Raw genomic sequence first — 22,247 nt, 5'->3', positions numbered from 1 at the left:
GTGGCAGCAGTTATTAGAATTAAGTTGGGACACGCATGGTTTCCCTGCACACGTCTATGGGCTTGGAATAACAGACTCTCCCACATACAGCGAACATCCAAGGGACGATGGAGATCTCAATCATATCACTTTTGGGTGTACTAAATACGCTCCACATCAAAATAAACTGTGGGAAAACCTCGCAAAAATGACGATTCCTTCGCCAACAATTATTAAAATTCTAATGAGGCAGAATAACTTCAAAATTAACAGTTTAATTAGGGTTTTACCTACAAGAAGCGGATACAAAACTCTGACATATCAAGTAATGAAATTAGAATTTTATATATGTATAAAATAGCTGTGTACATAAAATTTAACTGTAGTCGCTAACCTAAGCAACTGTAATGGATGTACTGTTTCGTGAAAAAGCCAATAAAATTAAATAAATAAAAATAATACTATTACTGATCGTACCTATTAAGCAAAAATGCGTCCCACGTTAGACCGTAGTATCTTAGGCCGCATTTACACGATCGACTTTCTTGTCGCAATACTGACTACTCGCTACTCGAACAAATGAGTCTATTGCAGCGCGCCTGGCGTTTTATTCCTGGACTGAGTCTCTCTCAAGTGGTCGTTTTCGTTTACACATACGCGCCAAAACTGCTTGTGTTGTGTGACAGCCGCCTGCTGTGCAGTTCAGCTCCAGAATGATCAAAGTGAGATTATGTGAGACTATCCTTTTTGCGAAAAAAATCGGGACATTGTAATAAAATGCCGGAACAATCAATGATAATAGAGTTTATTAACGACCAAAGCAAAATTCATAGAGGATATTCGTGTGAAAGATCGCATGGTAAATTCTCATCATTCCTGAGAACTGAAAGAATAGGATAAGTATCGTCCAAACTTTTCAAAACATGCATGAGACACTGCTAAGAGGTTTGGAACTTAATCTGGAATACTGGCGCAGAGACTGATTAGGAACGTCACGCCGCCACCTATGTTTCCCTTGCCGGACAAACACGGACAGTGAAAATTTTCCACCACCAGGATTCGAACCGGCTTACCTCCGAGTAAAGAGACATCACACTGACGTGCGTTAGCGACCTTTTTTTCTGTAAACTCATTCTGTTCGTTACATCTGCTCGGGGCGGTTGTCGCAAGACATCCGTTTCAGTTCGTCGTTGATCCATTAACTCAGTTTTTTTTTTATTACGGAGGGCAGCTAACCCTCTGACCGAACACGCTGAGTTACCGTGCCGGCATCGACCTCGGCTACGGAAGAGGGTTATATGCAACGTTTTAATATAATCATAATAATTTGTGGAGATCAGTGGCTAAAATAGAGGGCCTGCTTTTTGGAGGAAGGGGAGAGGGGTGGCGGGAGGGGTAGTGTCATGACTCTGCGCCTGCCACACACTATGATCAACATTCGCATAAAAGTGTTTCGGTTTCACGTGCGGTAGTGAAAACAAAAACACTGAATTATGTGAGGGGTAGTCACAAAGTTTTAATTATCAAAGCGAAAAAATAAAGTTATGTAGTTCATTCTTTGTTGTTCGCGGGTACGTATCTACAGTGTTGGTACACACTGAAATCCCCGTGCCACAGTACCGTATCTCGCAGCTAGAGTTCTCGATGCCGCAGTTCAGTGACGGAGTTGAGTACCGTGCGGTAGTTCGTTTTCATCAGCAGCGGAAATATTATAGCTGCGTCAGGCCAGTCTAAACGGCTAAAGATGTGAGAAATTCGAAGGATTTGGGAGGGAAACAGCAGACCCTAGAGAGTTATTCATTTACTGCGGTAACAGGCTAAAAGCCACGGTCGATCACAGTAGAAGGCGTCCCGGAACCTGGATTAGATGCGCGCCCGGAAAGCACTTGGTAGCTCCGCGGCCACGCTCGATGCACAGCGTAGAGGAAACAGTCGGCGGTGACGCAGAGGTCGCCGTCGCAGTGAAACGGTGAGCGGAGGGAGATTCCGATGGACAGGAAGCGACGGAACGATGTCAGCTTTCGTGCGCGGCCCTAAGTAGCACGGGAAAGTGAGCCGGCAGTCGCCGTAGCTAGCGCCCAGCTGCACGTAAGCCATGCATTTCCCCATAAACGCCCCCCAGTTTCCTGATACCGCACCTCACTCTGTGAAGGACATAAAGAGCATTTCTTTCCCCATCACCACCTCGTAACCTCATTTACATTTTTGACGCTTTTTTGTAAAATCCAGTTTACTGGAAGAGAGTTACAAATCAAATGAATTCTCCGTCGCTGTTCGTTAGAACACAAGAATATAAAATAATAAACATTTCCCTGAAGTTCCACAATATGCTATTTATTTCATCATGAACAGGCTTTCGGCATCGTCAGGTGAGAAGTGAATGTCGCACCCAAAAATAAATAGCGTGCAACTTTCTCAGATAGTACTGATACAGATGCAGAAAATACGTACTACAACGATAAGATACAGAGTATTTACGAACACAACTTTCTTTTTCTCATCTGTTAAATTAAATTTCAGTTATACAGACTCTAGATTACAGTAGTGAATTCAACTTTATTTTCCATCTTTTTTAAATAAAATGTTTTCCATATAAAGTTAAGAAACTCAAATTTTCACTTTTATTAAACGTTACAATTCCTGCGCAAATTTAAGTAATACTTTCATTTGTAAACACTCTGCATCTATATCTTCTGTATCAGAAACGTCTACGTAATTCGTACGTCATTTTATCCTTGGTTGCGACATTCAGTTGTCAATTGACAATGGCCTGAGAAACCGAAAGCCGGCTCGTTTAGCAAATAAACAACGTATTGTGGAATACAAGGAGAGCGTTTCCTACTAAATGTTAATTACGTATTACTTCCTTACAGCCCGTACCTAACAACTTCACCGAAAATTATACCCCGGTGAATCGCGTCAATCTTCCCCTGTGGTGACTCTACAGAACTTACCACCACATCGCGAAGGGAAGCAAGTCATTCCAAACACGCGCCGGGTATTATCATTCGCTGTGGTACAGGAGCGATAGAGGAAGTGAGGCATGGCCAAAGCGTTCCCAGTTCGGTTGCGGCAGCATTGTGAGTCACGTCCACAGCCGACACGTGTGGCACGCTTCCTCCTCCTCCTCATGAGCCTCCTCCCATACCGCCTCCTCGTGGCTTCTGCGGTACTGCATTGCCCGAGAGCTCAAAAAATTGTTTTTCTTTTGTTATTGCAGAAGGCAGGGAGATTTGACTAGGTAAACACGACAGAGTGACTACTTGCCAATGATTAAGAAACATGCCTTTACTTCGGACGCATTAACCTACATATCTTGCCTAACAGAGCATATTACTGTAGAGGCCCCTGCAAACGATCAAACAATGTGTCAAACTTCACTAGCCTGTCAAATTATTTGGCGGCCTTTCGGCTTTGTCTGTCATGTCTGTCAAACACAGACTGGGTTTAACGTATTTAAGAGAAATTTTGACTGATGGCCGATTTGACAAGCTAAAGGGCGTTGTTTTTGTTGATGTTTCACCCCCGCATGTTTAGCGAGAAAGAGTTTTTCTCACAATATCGCGCGACACCACGATTGTGGAAACTGCGATCGAAAGAGTATATAGTAAAAACAAACGAGCCCTGGTAATTAGCAAAATGGTAAAAGTGTTGCATCTTTCCGAGCCATATATTACGCAGGGAGACGTTAAGAAAAAAAAAAAAAAACGTTCTATACACAACATACAAACGTGAACGCATTAAAATAACAAAATCGAAGCTCTCCGGTTCTTCCACGATCAATCTATATGTTCCCACGTTGTGGTACTTTAGTGAACTTCCATCAGATTTGCAATGGTATATTTATCCCTCAATTTCTACCACTCCCAGGACAAGTATCTTGTTTCCTCTTTCTTCTGTATACGCAGCGCTAATGTCAATGCAAGAAATATTTTGTATGCGTTGGTAGCCTTTTCCACTAGCGTCAAAACACTTCGCGGTAGCGGCTTCAAAACTGAGATTAAATTTGGCAAACTTTGCCGGTTCGTCTGCGTGCTTGTTTGACAAACTCGTGGATAGGAAACAGCGAATTTGACAAACAAGTTTGATCGTTTACAGGGGCCTTAAAAGCATTTCTGGTTTCGGCGCTCTTACGCAGGAGTAATGACAGTTTGTCTGTGTTTCGCCAGGTACGTTTCACGCGCGCAAGGAGTACGGGAGAGATGAAGGAAGAGGGGTCGGCTTGTTTCCGGAAGCGCGGGTGGCGAGAGAGCTATGTGGGGCAGGGGCTGTCGGCTGCCGCAGCTCGCCGCCGCCACCAAGAACAAACACGGCGCGCTCAACAGGTGACACCGGCCGCTGGCGACGACGGCTCCTCACGCACTTCTCCCCGTCTTACTCCGCTTCCGATCGGGTCTTGAAACGGCACCTAGAACGTTCTTAATAAACTACCTATTTTCTCATGTGTCTCATTTTTTACAGTGATGAGGTGAGCACCATAACTCTGAGATACATCTGCTCAATTTTTTGGATACAAATAAGTTATGTACAGAAACCAGATGGCAATTATAAGAGTCGAGGGGTATGAAAGGGAAGCAGTGGCTGGGAAGGGAGTGCGACATGGTTGTAGCCTATCCCCGATGTTATTCAATCTGTATATTGAGCAAGCAGTAAAGGACACAAAAGAAAAGTTCGGAGTAGGTATTAAAGTCCATGGAGAAGAAATAAAAACTTTGAGCTTTGCCGATGACATTGTAATTCTGTCAGAGACAGCAAAGGACCTTGAAGAGCAGTTGAACGGAATGGACAGTGTCTTGAAAGGAGGGTATAAGATGAACATCAACAAAAGCAAAACGAGGATAATGGAATGTAGTCAAATTAAGTCGGATGATGCTGAGGGAATTAGATTAGGAAATGAGACACTTAAAGCAGTGAAGGAGTTTTGCTATTTGGGGAGCAAAATAACTGATGATGGTCGAAGTAGAGAGGATATAAAATGTAGACTGGCAATGGCAAGGAAAGCGTTTCTGAAGAAGAAAAATTTGTTAACATCGAGTATAGACTTAAATGTCAGGAAGTCGTTTCTGAAAGTATTTGTATGGAGTGTAGCCATGTATGGAAGTGAAACGTGGACGATAAATAGTTTAGACAAGAAGAGAATAGAAGCTTTCGAAATGTGGTGCTACAGAAGAATGCTCAAGATTAGATGGGCAGATCACATAACTAATGAGGAGGTATTGAATAGAATTGGGGAGAAGAGGAACATGTGGCACAACTTGACTAGAAAAAGTAATCGGTTGGTAGGACATGTTCTGAGGCATCAAGGGATCACCAATTTAGTATTGGAGGGCAGTGTGGAGGGTAAAAATTGTAGAGGGAGGCCAAAAGATGAATACACTAAGCAGATTCAGAAGGATGTAGGCTGCAGTAGGTACTGGGAGATGAAGAAGCTTGCACAGGATAGAGTAGCATGGAGAGCTGCATCAAACCAGTCTCAGGACTGAAGACCACAACAACAACACATGTACTAAAAGAGATACATTTTTTATTGTCCTGGCAAATGTGAGAGTTGACACTTAGAGCGTTTGACATTACGACTCTTCGACTCTACTTGCAGAATTAAGTCGCGTTGTTTTTTGTGGCATACTGGAAACAGGATATTACCGGCAAGGATATCGCGACCTGGTCTCTGCTTTCATCTACGCTTAAGTTGCGACCCGTTTTCTCGAGATTTTATTTTGGCTGTACCTACAAGTGTAGATCGCAAGCCACCTTCAGGTGTGTGTTGGTGGGTAGTTCTCGAACTACTACAATTTCCTCTCGTCCTTCTTACACAAGCGAATGAAGAATGGGAAGACCGACTGTCAGCTATGGATAAGTTATAATTTCTCGTTATGGTCATTTCGCGAGACACACAGGGCGATTCCGTGATGATGTTACAAACTTTCAGGGATGGTAGAGAAGGATAAATTTATCAATCTGAGGTAAGGGACCCTGATCCGTAAACGACCCAGTCAACACTTAAAATCGAAAGTCGTTCTGATACCTCTGGCAGTGGACTACATGTACTGGTGCTGTCATTGTTAAGACTGTAGACCTGGCAACTTTCAGAGGTGGTAGTATGGACAAAAACAAGAAAAAAGGTCTAGTAAACATGGGCTCTAAAATGCATACCTTAAGAGCTTTGAGCACAAGTTCATCTTCGCCATTGTGTAACACATCACTTCTACTGAAAAAAAAAGTGCTCGTAACTCCGAAAATGGAAAAATTTTCTTGTTAAAAATTAAACCATTGTACTGATAGTCGCGGGCTCTCACTAGGGAACCTCCCCATCGCACCCCCCTCAGATTTAGTTATAAGTTGGCACAGTGGATAGGCCTTGAAAAACTGAACACAGATCAATCGAGAAAACAGGAAGAAGTTGTGTGGAACTATGAAAAAATAAGCAAAATATACAACCTGAGTAATTCATGCGAAGATAGGCAACATCAAGGATAATCTCAGCTCAGGAGCGCCGTGGTCCCGTGGTTAGCGTGAGCAACTGCGGAACGAGAGGTCCTTCGTTCAAGTCTCCCCTCCAGCGAAAAGTTTTTATTTATTTTGGCAAAGTTATGATCTGTCCATTCGTTCATTGACGTCTCTGTTCACTGTAATAAGTTTAGTGTCTGTGTTTTGCGACCGCACCGCAAAACCGTGCGATTAGTATACGAAAGGACGTGCCTCTGCAATGGAAACCGAAAACATTTGCTCGCAAGGTCATAGGTCAACCGATTCCTCCACAGGAAAACACGTCTGATATATTCTATACTACACTGGTGACGGCATGTGCGTCACATGACAGGAATATGTTGTCGACCCACCTAACTTGTACACTTGGCGAATGGGTAAAAACATTCTTCTACGTTGCCCGATTTAGGTTTTCTTGTGGATGTGATAATTACTCGCAAAAAAGTGATGAAAACATAAGAGTTTGTCACATAAACTGCAACAAATGAATCCAACAGTTTCGCAGTCGCTCACTTTTCCCTGTGCCCTGTCAAAACATATGTTTCAAATTTTTCCGTGTGTAGACCGTCAAATCCTGCCTATGTCCAAGCAAATCTGAACATGTCCTGGAATTTTGGAGAGCGAAGTTGATTATGTGTGAGTGCCTGAACTTTGATAATTGTCTGAAAATAAAAAATTAAACTTTTCGCTCGAAGGGAGACGTGAACCTAGGACCTCTCGTTCTGCAGCTGCTCACGCCAACCACGGGACCACGGCGCTCCTGAGTTCAATTTATCGTTGATGTTGCATATCTTGCACATCGACTACTCGGTTTGTATATTTTGCTTATTTTTTCATAGTTCCACACAACTTCTTCCTGTTTTCTCGATTGATCTGTGTTCAGTTTTTCAAGGCCTATCCACTGTGCCAACTTATAACTAAATCTGAGGGGGTTGCGATGGGGAGGTTCCCTTGTCAGCAATGAATGAATGTGTAAATAGACAAAAAATTGGACACGTATTGTCATCGTCTTTTACTGACATAATACTTCAGAGCTATGTTTAGAAGATGAAGGACGGGAATCACGAAATGTGCAAGCATAAGGATCGTGGGCAACGTGACATATGGCGATTTGCGACGGCCGTGGAGGCCTGGCCGGATAGCAGAAGTGGTTAAGGCGACCGCCGCTCGCTATAAGCGGGAAACCCGGGTTCGTGTCGCGAACGGCCGGCCGCAGTGGCCGAGCGGTTCTAGGCGCTACAGTCCGGAACCGCGTGACCGCTACGGTCGCAGGTTCGAATCCTGCCTCGGGCATGGATGTGTTTGATGTCCTTAGGTTAGTTAGGTTTAAGTAGTTCTAGGGAACTGATGACCACAGCAGTTAAGTCCCATAGTGCTCAGAGCCATTTGAACCATTTGTCCCGAACCCCCAGAAATTTTCATGCGTCGCAAACAGGTGATGTCAATATGTATTTGCAAATTACGAATCCATTTACAGCAGCTGTAATCGTCAAGAACAGTGTCTATTCCTACAGACATGCATGCATAAACGACACTGTAGTGTAAAGATACAGACATTGTAAGCAGCAATTTGTGACTATTATTTAGATTCTGTGGTAGTGAGAGAAACAGAACCTCAAAAATGGGATCGAAGTGCTAAATAGCACAAAGGCGGTTACCCTTGGCCTGAATGCAGTTAGTTACATCTGGATTACGGAGAGAATCGTCATCATTTTCATACCTACCCAGATTCCCGACCTTCCGATTGTGGTTTCTATTCTGTCTTATTGAGTGATGAACCTATGGTACAGTGGAAGATGACCTGTATCTCATATGCAGTCTTCTCAAGTGTAACCATGGACGCTTTTTGCAGACTAATACGTGTGTTTCATTGGCACCTACGTTGCACATCCAGTCCCCACAAAAATTTACTCAAAGATGCTACACCTGGCATACCACATGAGACGTAATTCCTCGGTGAGCAGTCAGAGGCGCACAAAGTGCGGGATGCATTCCAGTTGGGCCATTGAACAGCCCTTTGTGACTGCTCGGCCATCGCTGCCGCGCGAGCTTAACTTTGGCGAGGAACTGCAGTAAAATTGTAGAGGAGCATCGACCGCGGCGGGCGCAATGCTAGCTAGCACTGACGGAGCCACGCGTTTATGTTTTTAGAAATTCTCGCGCAATCCTTGGCAGAAGGCGTTGTGTACTGCCAGCTGTGAGGAAATGCGGCTCCCTCGGTACTGCGTCTTTTTCACTTTCGTTTGTCATTAAAAAGCCTACACCATAATTACTGCCGAAGGGTTTTTCGCAACGTATACGAAAAGTAGCTGTCTTTAAGATGAAACGAATCACACTGTCATTGGTTTCCATTTCTCTGTGATTAGCTGACGAACTGTATAAAACTGTATGTTCCACTGTATCTCGCATGCGTGGCCGGTTCTCAGGACTAAAAAGGCAGGGGTATACCACTTCGAAAAGGAGAGCTAGTAAAATCACATCCCGGGTTGATCACTGCAAATCTGATCATTACTTGATTGTTGCTCGACAGTCTGGGAACCGCACCAGATAGTATTGATAGAGGAAACAGAGAACATCCGAAGAAGTACAGCACGTGTCGTTACAGGTTTATTTAATACGCGCGAAAGTGGCAGGCGCTGAAAGAGAGGCGTTCTGCATCACGATATAGTCTAAAATTCCGAGAGTGTACGTTCCTAGAACAGACAACCAGTATATCGATTCCCCCTGCGTATGTGTGAGGAAAGACCATGAAGATAAAATTAGAGAGATTCGATCCCACAAGGAGGCTTACCTGCGAACCATCCGTGACTAAAACTGGTAAAGGGGCAAGTGAAAGTGGTGCACAAAGAACCCTCCGCCACACACCGTAAAGTAGATTGTGGAATATGGGTATAGGTAGATGCAGATGTATCCTTTCTTTTAATGCATAACAGTGAAGAAAGACGAGTCTCTGACATCTTTCGAGATTCACCGATAGAATTTTCGTCATTATGAGCTACTGTCGCTTTAAACCATACCTCGGAAGCAAAATTAATGCATGCGAATATACGCAGAAATACGTTCTATCAGATATCATACAAGAGACAAATAAATGCGATGGTGTCATCTGCCTGATAAGCTGCTTACTCTGACGATCACTGACGGTGGAATATGCAGCAGAAACTGAAACCTTGTTCTACGCTTCTTCGTACTGGAGCGCTGTTACTAAAGAAGCAAGTAGAAATTACGAAGTGCGAGAACAATTCCAACCAGGAGAGCGGCTATGATCCTCGAATGCATGGAAGCGAGCTCTAGACGCTGAAAAAGAGACAGGGAAATTTTCCGAATTGTTTACGTTCCTACGAAGGCACTGGCACCGCCAGTGCAGACACGGACACAATCTTACGGCCGAGACCCACGAGAAACAGGCCGCGGCGGTACGTCACGTAGGTAGGCCTGAGCTCGCTCGCTCAGCTCAGCAGACAAAATGCGTTTCTAAACATGTTAACTCGCAATTGGGCGTTTATCTTCAAACGAGAATTGCATCTTCTATTGAAATCTGCTATTATGAACTATTACTGATTAACAGTACTACAACAAAATGTAATTTAAGATCAGTACTCGATACAAGGGTAATCCCAAAAGTAAGGTCTCCTATTTCTTTATAAGTACATAGATCTGTTTATTTCTACAATGGTTTACATCAGTTTACACCTTGAACGTTTAGCTATTTTTCGACATAATCACCATTTCAATCGATGCATTTTTGTAGACGCTGTGGCAGTTTTTGTATGTCCATGTCATACCAGCTCGCCGCCATGCTGTTCAGAAAGTTATGAACCTCTTCTTTCACCTCGTCGTCGGAGCTGAATCGCTGGGACCACAATTAACGCTGACAGGTACTGTCAGACTCTGAATAAACTCAAACGGGTAATTCAGAACCGGAGAAGGGGAATGTTGAGCAAGGGCGTACACATTCTCCATGAAAACGCTCGCCCACACATCGCTCGGCAAACCTTTGCTCTCCTGCAACAGTTTCAGTGGAACATAATCATCTACCCACTCTATAGCCCTTACTTGGCGCCCAGTGACTATCACATGTTCGCGATGTTGAAAGAACATTTGGCAGGAAAGCGATTCAGCTCCGACGAGGAGGTGAAAGAAGAGGTTCATAACTTTCTGAACAGCATGGCGGCGAGCTGGTATGACATAGGCATACTAAAACTGCCACAGCGTCTACAAAAATGCATCGACAGAAATGGTGATTATGTCGAAAAATAGCTAAATGTTCAAACTGTAAACTGATGTAAACCGTTGTAGAAATAAACAGATCTATGTACTTACAAAAAAATAGGAGACCTTTCTTTTGGGATTACCCTCGTATAAATGGTATAACGGCTTGTTTATAGCATTTAGTCTCTTCTGCTTAACAGTCCTCATTTCGTACAGGAAGTGGTGCCTTATGCAACTGATAATCATTTTGGCATAATATTCATTTTATTGTACCCCAGTACAGCCGTAAAAAGTTATAAGTAGGCCTATGGACTTACGATCATTGTAGGACTAATAACAGTAAGACTCTATAATAGCGGGTTCCGTTAGAAGATCTAATTCTCGTTTGTACGTACACACCTAGTAACGAGTTTACAGGTGCAGAACCGTAGTTTGCTGAGTTGAGCAAGCGAGCGCAGGCTTAACTTCGTGACGTACTCGCCGCGGCCAGTCTTTGTCGTAGGCCTCGGTCAATGGCAACATGAACGTAATGATGACGTACGCCGACCAATGAGAAGTCACCTGTGTGCTATAAACGTCACCACAACAACACCAACGACAGTCAGCTGTTTCTGGCGAAGACGATGGAGGATTTCGTCGAATTCTCGAGATTTTACACAGATTCGACGCGACGAGTAAACAAAGGATGTTTTATACAAGAATGTCGTGAGAAACTACGATCTCGTAGAAATTTACACGGGCAAAACGGACAATTCGGAATGACTCAAGGTAAAAAACTCTCTTTAGCCTATGGTTAATCGTCCTCTGCAGAAATTTAAACGTCAATTTCCATCTTCACGAGCTACTATTCTGCTGTGGCGTTAAAGTAGACTAATTACAAACTTTCTGATCTAAATGTAGGGTTAGCTTACACATCTTCAGCGCGGGTTATTGTTAGAGAAGAATAATGGATTGGCGTTACCTGGGGTGGGTTGCAGCCGCGCCTTGAGCTCGTCATTGGACGCGTGTCCGCTGCTGCTGCTGTCAACGTCGGAGACGCCGGAGTCCGCTGGACTCGGTGGCAGTGATCCTGTCAACAAAAAAACGCCGTACACTGTAGCGCTAAGAAAACACAAGAAGAAACAAGCTGTACGTAAACACTTCGTGTCGCAATCGGGTGTTCCGTTTCGATATGAGTCCACAATGTTTTCACTGTATGTTGAAAGTTTTGCCGAGAGTTCCCTTTTGTTTTACTTGATACCACTGTCTATGGTGTAAATTAAAAGACTATATTACATTTTATGGGAAGCTTGGCATTCTACAACGGAATCAGACACCAGACCCGCTTCCTGTTTCCAGAATATTTTTCTCGGTCATACTAAAATGGATTAGTGGTTAAGGCTTGTGATAGGTGTGAAACAACCGGATTGTTAATCGACCGTGACTGTTCCAAAAATTTGAAAAGGTTTTACAAATACCGCTACCAGTCAAAAAATTTATTGACTAAATTATTTAATTAGCAACATGTTTCGAAATTTTCATCCATGGCCAAATGTGAAGAAACGAAATCCTAAATGAAATGACAAAGTTTAGGAATTCAGATTTCTTCAGCAACTTCAATTCAATATTATTAAAATACAAAATACATAAAAATTAAGGTTGTATATGAATGTAGGTTCCCGCAACATCTTTGTAATTGTTTAAAATAAAATTGAATACAGTCGTTTTAATGTAAAATTGTCACATCACTGAGTTTGTATTATACACGGTGGTCAGAAACAGTCTGGATATAAGGGGGTTACAGGATAGGCTGTGCGGAGAAATAATTGTTAAGAAGTAACTCAATACGTTGTGCACCTTTCGGTTTAATTGCCATTGCAGTTTGCCAATCAGGCAGTTGCGCACGCAAATTCAAGCGGCCCGCCGGAGACGGTGTCACCAAACATGTTCTTCATTTGGTACCGTAAAATCGAACAAGAGAGCGATACAAAAATTGGACATGGTACGCTAGTAAGGATCGAACCCGATCGAAAGGCGGAGCAGTCTCGTGCGCTATCGTCTACGCTATGAGAACAACTAACACTAATTGTATCTGGTGGGCCACTTGAATTTGGGTGCGCAACGGCCTGATTGGCTCAGTTCAATGCCAAGTAACTCGCAAACTGCGCATCCAATCGATCTTTTAAACAATTAGTTCTCGGCATAACCTTCCCTGCAACACCTTTACAAGCTGCTCAGACTGTTTCTGATCACCCTGTATTTCACCGAACAACACCAGTCACCGAAAGAAGCTTTGTTTTGACCACCATCTTGTTTTTCTGCACTGTTAAGTTGTCTATGATATCGTGTTTCAAGTTACCTCTAGAAGTTTGAGAGCAATGGCTAACAAGTTCAAAAGAGCCACAGAAATAGAGGTACCTGATCACATCATTAGAAGACAGCCGCGTCACAAGAACAAAGTGAGTGATTATTTAAAATTTTTCATGCGAAGAGCAGACCAACATACAATACATTTCGTAACTTGCTAGATTATCCAAGACTCTACAAAAAATATTTTAACATCTATGTGCTCTTGTGTGAAATGTTTGTTGTACTGTCGTTGGAGCCTTATGATGAGTTCTAACCTCGAAACATGTTTCTATTGTGATTGGTAGCACCATTTCTTTTATCACAGATCTCCTCATGCTCCTAAATTACGGGAAAGAAGGAACCTGTTTGAAGCGCTTAGCTCGGCAGATATTTCGCGTATTCTATTTGAATTAGGACGCATTTGAACAGGGACATGTTCGCGAAAGGGCGTTAACCCCTGACAGAAAGCAGTGGTGGGGGTATTTTTCCTCAGCGCACGTAAAGGGTTCAGCCACATGGGCAGATGTTGTCCGGAAACTGCAGCTGCTCTGGACCTTGCGTAGGGGTTGCGTTAGGCTGCACTGCAAATATATGGCACACCTGGCTGAGGCTCGAGCACAAACAGGAAGTCGCAGGTTCCAGTCATATTGTGTAGATCGCTGTCACCCCCCGATGTCCATGTCCGCACGCGCGCTCTTTAAATTGCGGCTAACAGCTCTATGCTGTGATAGTGAAGTCAGGTTTAGCGCAGTAGTTTCATATTGAAATTATAAATCGTAGCTGACCCCATGGGAGACTATTCGAGGTCGAACATGAAGCACTATTCTATGGCCTCGCCACAATCAAGGATTTTGTCCATAAAGTTACCCTTCTCAACCATTCTTTTTTTTTTTTTTTTTTAAAAAAAAAGGCAGATAAGTAACAATCGTTCACTGTTGTTACTACTGAGGAACACCAATTTACATGACAAAACCAGAGGCTGGTAATATCTGACATGTCGTCAACATCGGCGTTATTATAGATACTGTCTTACTGTTTATACTAAGGAATTTTGGGAACGTTAGCGTCAAGTTGTTTTTTATTCCTTCATTCCATTCCTGGATGTTCGAAAGATATTCGTTTATACTGTACTAGGAAATTTCTGTATTAAGGTTGACGTACTGCTGATATTAAGGACGTTACAAACAGAACACAGATTCCGTTGTAGAACGAGGAAGGATGGAGCCAACCTTGGGCTTCTTGAAGCAACAGTGCCGACATTCACATGGAGTGATTTGCCGAAATCACTGAAAATCTGAAGAGAGTGTCATCCTCATTCCTTTCGAATACCTGTGTATGTTCATAATTACAGCTCCAACGTGTTTGATCGGCATTCTGTAGGACGTCCTCTAAACTTGACTTTCTCCTTGTTATCATCGCAGTACGAACAAATCGGAGGCATTAGCGCGTCGAACCGAGCTCCCATGTTCGTCACATTTCAAAGAAGAGGCTAAAACTCCTCGGGGATGTGAAGAGCATATCTGCTGATTAACGAGCAACCATAAACAGAAATATTTATCGCCGTGTTCCGACGGTGAACCCTGGGATGAACGGCAGTGAAGCGTGAAACGCGTCCGAGCGTGTTGTGCGCGCTTAATGCCTCTCATCAGGAAGACGCTGACGTGTCCCTCGTCACACACCGAGACTAATCGGTAACCGATGGCGCAATTCCGGAAACTTCACCCCGTCTACGAGTACTTCCAGTCAGCACCACCGAGTATCGAATACGTCACAGTAATTATCTCTCTTGTTACACCAAGCGTGCCCTGCAAGGAAGCCGCCAAATGGATAGCCTCTCTTACCACAATAACCCAAAATAGCCTTTCCCTTGACTTTCACGGGCAGTCAGGCAACTATGAAAAGTAACATCCATGTTAGATGAAGAGATCTGTATGATTCATGCGCCCACGGAAATAATTGCAGAAGATGTAGGTGAAATGACATGAAAGGACACGTCTCATTCTGTAGGTTCAGTTTCTTTTTTACCGATTAAGAGGAAAACCAGAATTCTTCCAAATGCAAGGATCATACTGACTCGGCAGTGTCTAGGAGCAGAAAGTAAGGAAACCTAACGCTTTCTGTTTGTAGTTTCCGCGCACTCCTGCGTAGCGAACAGTGGGGGAACCCCCGTCAATTCTCACAACCCCTGAACAGAATGAGGCAACACGAGATGTCGCGTCCTCGCTCGTTTCGAAATCCTGCTCTCTGTTTTCGGTGGCAAGAGTAATTCAGTTGCTCGCATTATGTAATGTGCCGCAACTGTGACAGCCGAATGTGTGAGGCGAGCATGCCTCGTATATGAATAAGTTCCTTGTAGAAATATCATTGTAGAAATATCTTTCTCGACAAGCGCCCTGAACTACAACAGTGCCGATGGAAGGCATAACGGTAATGTATTTATTAATACACATACATGTTATATATTCTGTAGAGCTGAAACTGTGGTTCACTATGAGCAACAGTATGGACGTTAATGAGAATCAGACACTGTGAAATCGATGTGAACACAAAAATAAAGAAACTGATGTCTCATTGAGGCTCGCGCTTCACAAATACATTGGCAGGTAGATGCACAGCAGTCAAGTATTTTAATTTCCTTGAACTCTTGTTCCCGCCGTGATTATTTAAGCTCAGAGTAACAGCCCACAGCCTCGCCAAATTCGTATTTTTTTCGAAAGGTCACCCCCCTATTTTTTTTAAGTGTGCGTGGAACGATTTGGCAGTGTTGGTACTAAAGAGGAACTCAAATTTACACCAAACAACCAAGTAAATGGAAATAGCAGAAACTCTAGTTTCTTTCGTCATTTTCTTTTACTGTCACGCACAGTAAACTTTCAATGTAACTTTTCAGAACAGGTGCTACCGATATTCTTAGGTAAAGCTATACCAACTACAGTGTACTTAAATTAACAATATTACATAGAAGTATTATATATAAGTACGGAAAAATTCCCTATTATATATTTAGAAACAAGAAAAGAGCATTAAGAAATTAAATTAAGGTAATAATGACTACATTGTCGGCTGTTCGCCGTACTCTTGCATTTATTTTCATTTCATTCATTTACAAGTCGCAATTAAGTGCATTAATTATCGGGTAAAGTCTTCTGTCTTCCTTGTTCACTTGGCAGTGAGAAGACGCCGTTACTGGAAACCTGCACCTCACCTCATTTCGGTGCGGAGATCCGGAAACTTACCAGTGCTTTGTTTGCGGGACATAGGACAGGAAGAAGACGCCTTATTCTCTAGCCTGCCAGATGCCTCCGTTCACAACTTCCCATTTTTCCCCCTCTTGGGGATATACAAGGACACATGTTCTACGACAGCGTAGTGGGTACGGACACGGAATTACTTGCGGGGATTGTGGCCATTTAGGGATGAGATTAGAACAGACCGGTGGATTTGAAAGGGTGGCAACATTTCTGTAGTTCTGCGTGACGTAACACAGGCGATCACTACTTCAAGTAGCTGCTATGAGATGCAAAATGGTACATTGCCACTGCTTGGCGATACCGTCGATTTCTATCTATAAATGTCTTTTTGCATATTCTGTAATGTAGTTATGTGCGATCTCGGATACGCATTATTTTTTCTCCGGACATTATGAGCGATTGTCATGTGTGTTTGTAACATAGACTGAGGTAACGAGAGCTGATCCTTCTGTTTTATTCGGTGTCGTGTGTCGACTGTGTATCTGTGCTGCAATAAATCTTTCACTTTGCAGTGGAGTGTGCGCTGTTTTGAAACTTCCTGAGCCGCGCGGAGTGGCCGAGCGGTTTGAGGCGCCATGTCACGGTCTGCGCGGCGCCTCCTGCCCGAGGTTCGTGTCCTCCCTCGGGCATGGGTGTATGTGTTGTTCTTAGCATAAGTAGTTTAACTTAGTTTAAGTAGTGTGTAAGACTAGCAGTTTGGTCCCATACGACTTCACACACATTTGAACATGTGAAACTTCCTGACAGATTACAAATGTGTGACCAGCGGTAAAGAACTCAGAAAATGTATTCGCAGTTGCGAATATGAACCACCTTCGGCTGTACATTGGAATGACGACAGTGAAAATTTTTGCCGGACTGGGATTCGAACCCGGATTTCCCATTTTACTTGAGCGGTACCTTAACCGCTTCGGCCAGACCCAAATTTCCGTAATTATCGTCCACGTGTCACAACCTGTACTTGTACGTGCCTTTATCACTTGTTCGATCTTTTCTGCCCACGTCCCGTATCTAAACCATTAAATATGAAAACATTTCTATACGTCTTTCTTGCATATAAAGAGCCAGATTTGCACCTGGTGGCCAAAATTGGAACTATTTTGTTCCAGCGTTAGAGCATCTACCAAGTTTCGCTGCCATACCATAATTACAGCTTACACTTGACGTCTGTGAGTAGCCGCACTTCCAATTATAAACACTAACACTGTTAGTGAATGAAGTGAAAATAAAAGCAACTGGTTTTCTCAGACAAACGTGTGGGCGTACCTGTGGATGCAGTGTAGGTGGACCTGTGGGTGAGAAGCGCGTGCGGATGCTGGCTGAGCAGCCCGTGTAACAACGCCGGCTTGTGCTCCGTGATCGGCTCGCGCTTCACCACCACCGGCGGAGGCGACTGCGTGGGGCACAGCTCCGCCGTGTCCACTGCAACAGCACAACAACAAAAATCACTCAGACACAGTCGTCTTTACTCTTAGCGAGGTGGGGAACACTGCCAGCAGGCAGTCGGCTGCTCCTCGGTTTTTGTTTCATAAAGCATTCCACAGTAAGTACATTACATATAAGGAAATTGAAATACAGAGTAAAACTTAAATTAAGAGGTCACGAGGCTGTGAATATTTCTGGTTGACGTTAGAAGTGTGGCCTCGTATCCTGGAATGGCGCAGCTGCTGGAAGTGGATTGCTCTGCTGCTGGTACCGGCGAGAGTGGTCGAGGGCTAGGAGCGAAAGGCATATGTAGGACTGGAGAGTAGGACGTTAACAGCTGGGGCGTATAAGTGTCGCGCATAGAAAGCGACAGCACGCGTTGGTGGGTAAGTGTGTGGAGCTGGCAGCCTAACCCTTGCAGGGGAGGATGCCTCGAACAGGAGTACACTATCTGATCAAAAGTATCCGGACACCTATTAGCGGGTTGACCGTGTCCACCCTTCGCTTTTAGGGTGCCCTGAACTCTGCCGGGGCCATTTTCAATGAGGCGTCTGAATGTCTGTGGAGGAAAGGGAGACCGTTCTTCCTCATGAGCCTTACCCGCAGAAGGCAGATCCGTTGGACGGTGGGGGAGCGATGTCGACATTCTAACTCATCCCGAATGTATTCCATTGTGATCAGGTCGGAACTCTGGGCAGGCCAGACCATTTCAGGAGTGTTATCGTCCACAAACCATTGCCTCGCAGATGCGGCTTGATGATGCAGATATTGGATCGTTTGGGGGAAGAGACCAAACAGCGAGGTCATCGGTCTCATCGGATTAGGGAAGGACGGGGAAGGAATTTGGCCGTGGCCTTTCAAAGGAACCATCCCGGCATTTGCCTGGAGCGATTTAGGGAAACCACGGAAAACCTAAATCAGGATGGCCAGATGTGGGATTGAACCGTCGTCCTTGCGAATCCGAGTTCAGTGTGCTAACCACTGTATAAAAAAATGTTTTCATATCCTTCCGCACTTTTTTTTTTTTTTTAGTGCAATGAGAGATCCACGTTCTACCCACGAAATACACCCCCATACCTACCTCCTCCGTACTTCGCTATTGATACTACACATGACAGGAGGTAATGTTCTGCAGGCATCTGCCAAAACCAAACCTTTCCGTCACATTGGCACAGCGCGATTCACCGCTCAAAATCAATGATCCACTGTCGAGTGGTGTCGCTGTTTATGCCACCTCAAGCGTCGTTTAGCACTAACTATAGAAATGTGTTTCTTATGCGCAGCAGTTCGACCATTGTACCCCATCCCCTTTAACTCCGCACGCACAGTCATTCAAATGGCTCTAAGCACTATGGAACTTAACAGCTAAGGTCATCAGTCCCCTACACTTAGAACTACGTAAACCTAACTAACCTACGCACAGTCATTGTGCTAGCTGGACTGCTGGTACCATTTTGAAACTCAAGAACGATTCCTTCCGTTGCTCTCATCCGTTTTTTTTCTTTTTTTTTTTTTTTTTCCTACCACCTCCACAGTGCTCGACGGTCGCTGTCCGCCGTTACATGAAATCATAAACAGTCGACTTACATGAAATCATAAACAGTCGACGTGGGCAGTTTTAGAAGGGTTGAAATGTCTCTGATGGTTTTGTTACTCAGGTGACACCGAATGACCAGTTCACGTTCGAAGTCACTGAGCTCTCCCGACCCACGCATTGCGCTGTTACTGCTACTCTACTGACAACACAATACGCCGTCTCCTTTTATACTGACGGGTCCGCCTCTCGTGAGATCTTGTGGCCAATTCCGCACTACACAGCAGTGTCCACATACTATTGATCAGACAGGTTATATGTGGCAGGAGTTTTCTTTGAGAGAGAGAGAGAGAGAGAGCCTATTGATATAACTTTGGCATAGGATGCGAAATGCGTGTTTACTGGAATGTGGCAGTAACAGTCCACGCTTCCTGACGATGGGGAAGAGAATATGAATTTGCTTGCGAGAGGTGTGGGTCTTCTACAGATGTTTTAGTAGAAGCAGTATTTTCATTTCTTGGCACGGAATACGTGTAGGAGAAACTGTATATTTTTCGCTGATATAAAGAACAATCGCGCCGCGAAATAGGACTTACAATGCTAAACCAATGTGAAAAATGTCTTAGTACGCTACACAATTTTTCAGTCCGAGTAAACAAGAAATCATCCACTCACGATGCAGCTGATTACACCGCTCAGATTATATGACCCACATAAAGAGGGAGCCAAAACCACACGGACGTAATAACAAAGGATATATCACGACAAAGTCCAGGTGAACCGAAAGTATTGAGCGCTGTCTCCGTGATATCTACGCATTTGGTGTGTAGGAGCGGAGATGACAAATATAAGAGCACAAAATTGGAACAATCTTTCAGATAGAGACAAACTTATTCCTGAAACGAAGATGCAGGGTACGCTTAGCTTCCTTCCCACCGCTGTGGAGTTTACTTTAGTTTAATTTAACGGCAAACAGGTCAAGCCATTCCATTAGCAGGTCGTAGAAGACAGCACTATTACGCCGAAACAGGTGTTCTCTTTTCCATCAACCAGCTATATTCTTTGCTTTCTCTGCCTCTTCTTGCTCACAGCCACCCTCTCCTCTCCTCATTCGCGTACGATAGCAAGATCGTAAATACCGCAATGACGTCGTGTTCTAGAAAGTCACAGTGGACAGAGGAAAGACGCGGCGAGAACTCTCGCGTTTCGGCGATAGTGGGCGGTTTTTTCAAATGAGAAGGTGTATCGGTGATGACGGCAGAAGGCCAGTCGGCTTTATCTGGGGAAGGTGAACGAGCTCTCGTTATCTGCGGCGCCGGCTGAACAGTCTCGCGGGACCTCGACCCCCAGCCGCACTATGCTAACAGCCTGAGCACGCCACAAATCTAGCGCCCGCCGCGATAACACAAATCACTGTCTGCTTCCTGCCACCACACACCTTACCTGTCTCTCATCGTCCAGGACAAGGGGTGGCTCGCTCAAAGCCAATGATACCAACCAACGGCCACGCCATCGACGCGTCCTACGACTGTAATGATCAAGATGCCTGACTGACTGATTATTTGTTCGAACTCGAACGTAGTAGCGCGTTTTCATGAGCGTTCGTGATATATACTGAAATACTGAGAGAGGGGGGGGGGGAGGGGGGAAACCCTCTTCTATTCTCAGCCTAGTATGTCAATTATCACTGTGTGCAAATGCGGTAAGTGTTCGCGTACCGCGTAGGAGCGTGCGTTTGTGTGTGTGTGTGTGTGTGTGTGTGTGTGTGTGTGTGCTTGCGGTTGATGGGTGCCGAACGGCGAGATTATCAGAGCGCTTACGAAGATTAGTAGGAACGAATGTGATTAAAATGTCTAAAACGTCATAAAACAAGTAAGACTAAGTCAGACAATTACATTCGCTCTTTCCCTACCTCACCTACGGTCTCTTGCACAATTACACTGTTCAAATGGCTCTGAGCACTATGAGACTTAACATCTGTGGTCATCAGTCCCCTAGAACTCAGAACTACTTAAACCTAACTAATCTAAGGACATCACACACATCCATGCCCGAGGCAGGATTCGAACCTGCGACCGTAGCAGTCGCGCGGTTCCGGACTGAGCGCCTAGAACCGATAGATCACCACGGCCTGCTAATTACACTGTCTCACATCCTTTAAGAGAGAGTAAAATTGGTCAGTGGCTCTATGTTCTAAAACTGGTAATTAAAACGCAATACAAGAAAACTAAAAAACAAAAAAAACTATACTCCGCCCGAACAGCCCATAAAGGCCCAAAAGGTACCGTCCTGCCGCCATGTCATCCTCAGCCCACAGGCGTCACTGGATGCGGATATGGAGGGGCATGCGGTCAGCACACCGCTATCCCGGCCGTATGTCAGTTTACGAGACCGGAGCCACTACGTCTCAATCAAGTTGCTCCTCAGTTAAACGCAATACAAGAGTTAATATAAAAAAAATTACACAGGAAAATGTGACTAGTTGATAACTCACAAAAAAGAGGATAAGCCAGCCATCCTGATATTCAAAACTTCTCACTAAAATTTTAGGGAATAGGTCCGATATTTGGCAAAACAAAAGTCGTACCACATTGGTTTTATTGTCAGTTAAAGTAGAGCGCAAATCTGATGGGAAACCAGCTGCTGCCCCCTTGTCTGACTGTAAAAGCAGTCTACTACAGCGACGCGCACTCTGATCCGTACGCCACAAGCCCCACGCACAGGGGGGTTCTCCTGCCGGAGCAAGAAGCTATGAGTCATAGGGCTGTGCCCTATGCGAAGAAGACGACTTCATTCTGTCTGTGTGGCTGAAACGAGGTACGCAATGGCCGAGTTGTTGACTTTGCACAGCTGTTTTCCAGAGTCTCTTCAGTTCCATCGTCTTTCGGTATTCTAAGTTGTGGACAGTCCGGTGGCTGTATTGCCGACTTTGGTCGACCTCTTGAACATTTGCTCTGATATAGTTAAATGAGTTATAAAAGATTTTGTAGAGACCACTTTGGTTTCCATATAGGTAACCTTGAATCCGTGTA

General features: G+C 44.3%; 1 protein-coding gene across 3 annotated transcripts in view; it reads right to left on the bottom strand.

The window, feature by feature from the left end:
* LOC124554815 (ecdysone-induced protein 74EF) overlaps positions 1 to 22,247 on the bottom strand; it is an 893,955-nt gene that overhangs the window by 12,896 nt on the left and 858,812 nt on the right. For all 3 annotated transcript variants that reach the window (XM_047128473.1, XM_047128472.1, XM_047128474.1), the window contains 2 exons: positions 17,523 to 17,678; positions 11,639 to 11,746 (listed from right to left, as the gene is read on the bottom strand). In XM_047128473.1, the coding sequence (XP_046984429.1) occupies positions 11,639 to 11,746; positions 17,523 to 17,678 (264 nt within the window). The remainder of the gene's footprint in view (positions 1 to 11,638; positions 11,747 to 17,522; positions 17,679 to 22,247) is intronic.

The sequence above is a fragment of the Schistocerca americana genome, chromosome X (genome assembly GCF_021461395.2).
Source record: "Schistocerca americana isolate TAMUIC-IGC-003095 chromosome X, iqSchAmer2.1, whole genome shotgun sequence".
Classification (NCBI taxonomy): Eukaryota; Metazoa; Arthropoda; class Insecta; order Orthoptera; family Acrididae; genus Schistocerca; species Schistocerca americana.
This window is presented reverse-complemented; position numbering and strand designations above follow the sequence as displayed.